The sequence below is a fragment of the Emiliania huxleyi genome, assembly GCF_000372725.1.
Source record: "Emiliania huxleyi CCMP1516 unplaced genomic scaffold EMIHUscaffold_4170, whole genome shotgun sequence".
In the NCBI taxonomy this organism is placed as follows: Eukaryota; Haptophyta; order Isochrysidales; family Noelaerhabdaceae; genus Emiliania; species Emiliania huxleyi.
This window is the reverse complement of record NW_005198851.1, coordinates 1-1,778: the sequence shown is the minus strand read 5'-3', so window position 1 is coordinate 1,778 and position 1,778 is coordinate 1. Positions and strand designations below refer to the sequence as shown.

General features: G+C 66.5%; 1 protein-coding gene across 1 annotated transcript; it reads left to right on the top strand.

Moving 5' to 3' along the window:
• Positions 1–701: 701 nt before the first annotated feature.
• Positions 702–1,626, top strand: EMIHUDRAFT_255983 (hypothetical protein; the record flags this gene model as incomplete). Its single annotated transcript, XM_005769547.1, has 3 exons — positions 702–1,015; positions 1,280–1,478; positions 1,567–1,626. The coding sequence occupies 3 exons, from the start codon at positions 702–704 to the stop codon at positions 1,624–1,626; spliced, it is 573 nt and encodes a 190-aa protein (XP_005769604.1).
• Between the last annotated feature and the right edge of the window lie 152 nt (positions 1,627–1,778).

The following is a 1,778-nucleotide window of genomic DNA, read 5'->3' as shown; positions in this document are numbered from 1 at the left end:
TCAGCAAGTACGACTTGCAGCCGTTGCGCCGGCTGGTGGGGGACGCTCGCGCCGCGCGGATGGTGGCCGACCGCGAGACGAGCTTCCTCTTTCAGTGATGTGCCGTGGGAAAAGATGTCCTATTTTACGCCCTTGGGCGAGGATTCCCCTTGTTGCGAGGCCGCGGCCAAGCTGCAGAACATGTGCGAACCAGTGCCTATGCGACGCTCAAGGAGTAGGCGCGGAGCGCCGCGCGCGGAGCGCGCCCCGAAGAAAATTTTGAGGGTTGTGGGGTTGCTAGATGCGATTTCTATTTAGAGTTTGACTCACACGCAGGAACCAATCGGCCCACCCACAGGCCCAATCTCGAGTGGCGGCGCTCCGCGCCTACCCATGCAGCGGCGCGCTCCGCGCGTGTTCTGCAGCGGCGCGCTCCGCGCGTGTCTCTGTATCTAGCCAGCGCGCTCCGCGCGTGTGTGTCTAGCTAGCGCGCTCCGCGCGTGCGGTGTCCAGCTAGCGCGCTCCGCGCGTGTCCGGGTAGAGCACCGGCGCGCTCCGCGCGCATGAGAATCCAGTGCTTATGCTCATAAGCACTAAAAGCTCGTTTCTGCAGCTTGGCGGCCGCGGCGGTGCGCGTTTTATCCGCCGCACCGTGGAGGGTATGAATTCCGCGGAACGCGAGCTGAGGGTCGGTCGCCGTCCGTCTCGCAGTCACCTGCTGGATGCTCTCGCTGAGCGTTCAATCCTCGCAAGCCTACTCGTCCTACCAAGCTTACGTGCCCAACGGCTACGCCAATGGACAGGACACGGGCCATTGCTGCGGGCAGACGCAGTTCCGCTTTGCGCTGGCAGCCGAGGGCTACCGATGGACAGAGGCCCTCTGCAACGCCGATACAGATGGCGATGGCCAGAGCAACGGTTTAGAGCTCGGCGACCCGTGCTGCTTGTGGACCAGGGACGGCGGAATTCCCGCCTTTGATGATGACATCTCACTCGCCGGCGACGCCAACTCGATGACGTTTCGATCCATGCCTTCGTGCATCGTGTCGCCTTCTCCGCTGCCGCCTCCACCGCCTCCTCCCCCGCCGCTGCCGCCACCACCTAGGACGCCACCTCGGATCCCAGTCGGCCAGCCCCAGGCACCGCCGCCTCCGCCGAGACCTCCTCCTTCTCCGCCGCCGCCGCCGCCGCCGTCTCCCCCACCACCAACGCCGCCGTCACCGCCGACACCGCCTACGCCGCCGGCTGCGCCCAGCGGGGTGGACTTCACCATCCCAGGGTTGCCTCGCGCCGCGATGAGCTTTTTTGCGCACTCATTGCTGATGGGACTCGCCTGGATGCTGCTAGCTCCGGCCGGCGTACTGCTGGCTCGCTTCGGCAAGGTTTCCCTTGGCGAGGCCAAGTCGGCGAAGCCGGCCGCCTGGTTCCGCTTCCACAGGGCGCTTCTCGCGGCGGCGCTGATGCTCTCCGTCGCGGGCTTCACCCTCGCCTTTTTCATGGTCGACGAGAGCAGGCACCTCGCAAGTGCCCACTCGATCATGGGCGTGGCCCTGCTCGCCGCGTCGTTGCTGCAGGGCGCCGGGGGAGCGCTCCGCCCCGCCAAATCCGCCCGCATCCGCCCTCTGTGGCGGATCGCGCATCGATTGATTGGCGCGTCGACCTGCTTTGCTGGGACTCGCCACCTTGCATCACCGGGCGGGGCAGTGGGCTGGAACGTGGAACCTTGTCCCGGCTGGGAAACCTTGGGGGAACCGCTTCCCGGGGGGGGCTCGCGGGCGGGCCATTCATTGAATCGCCGG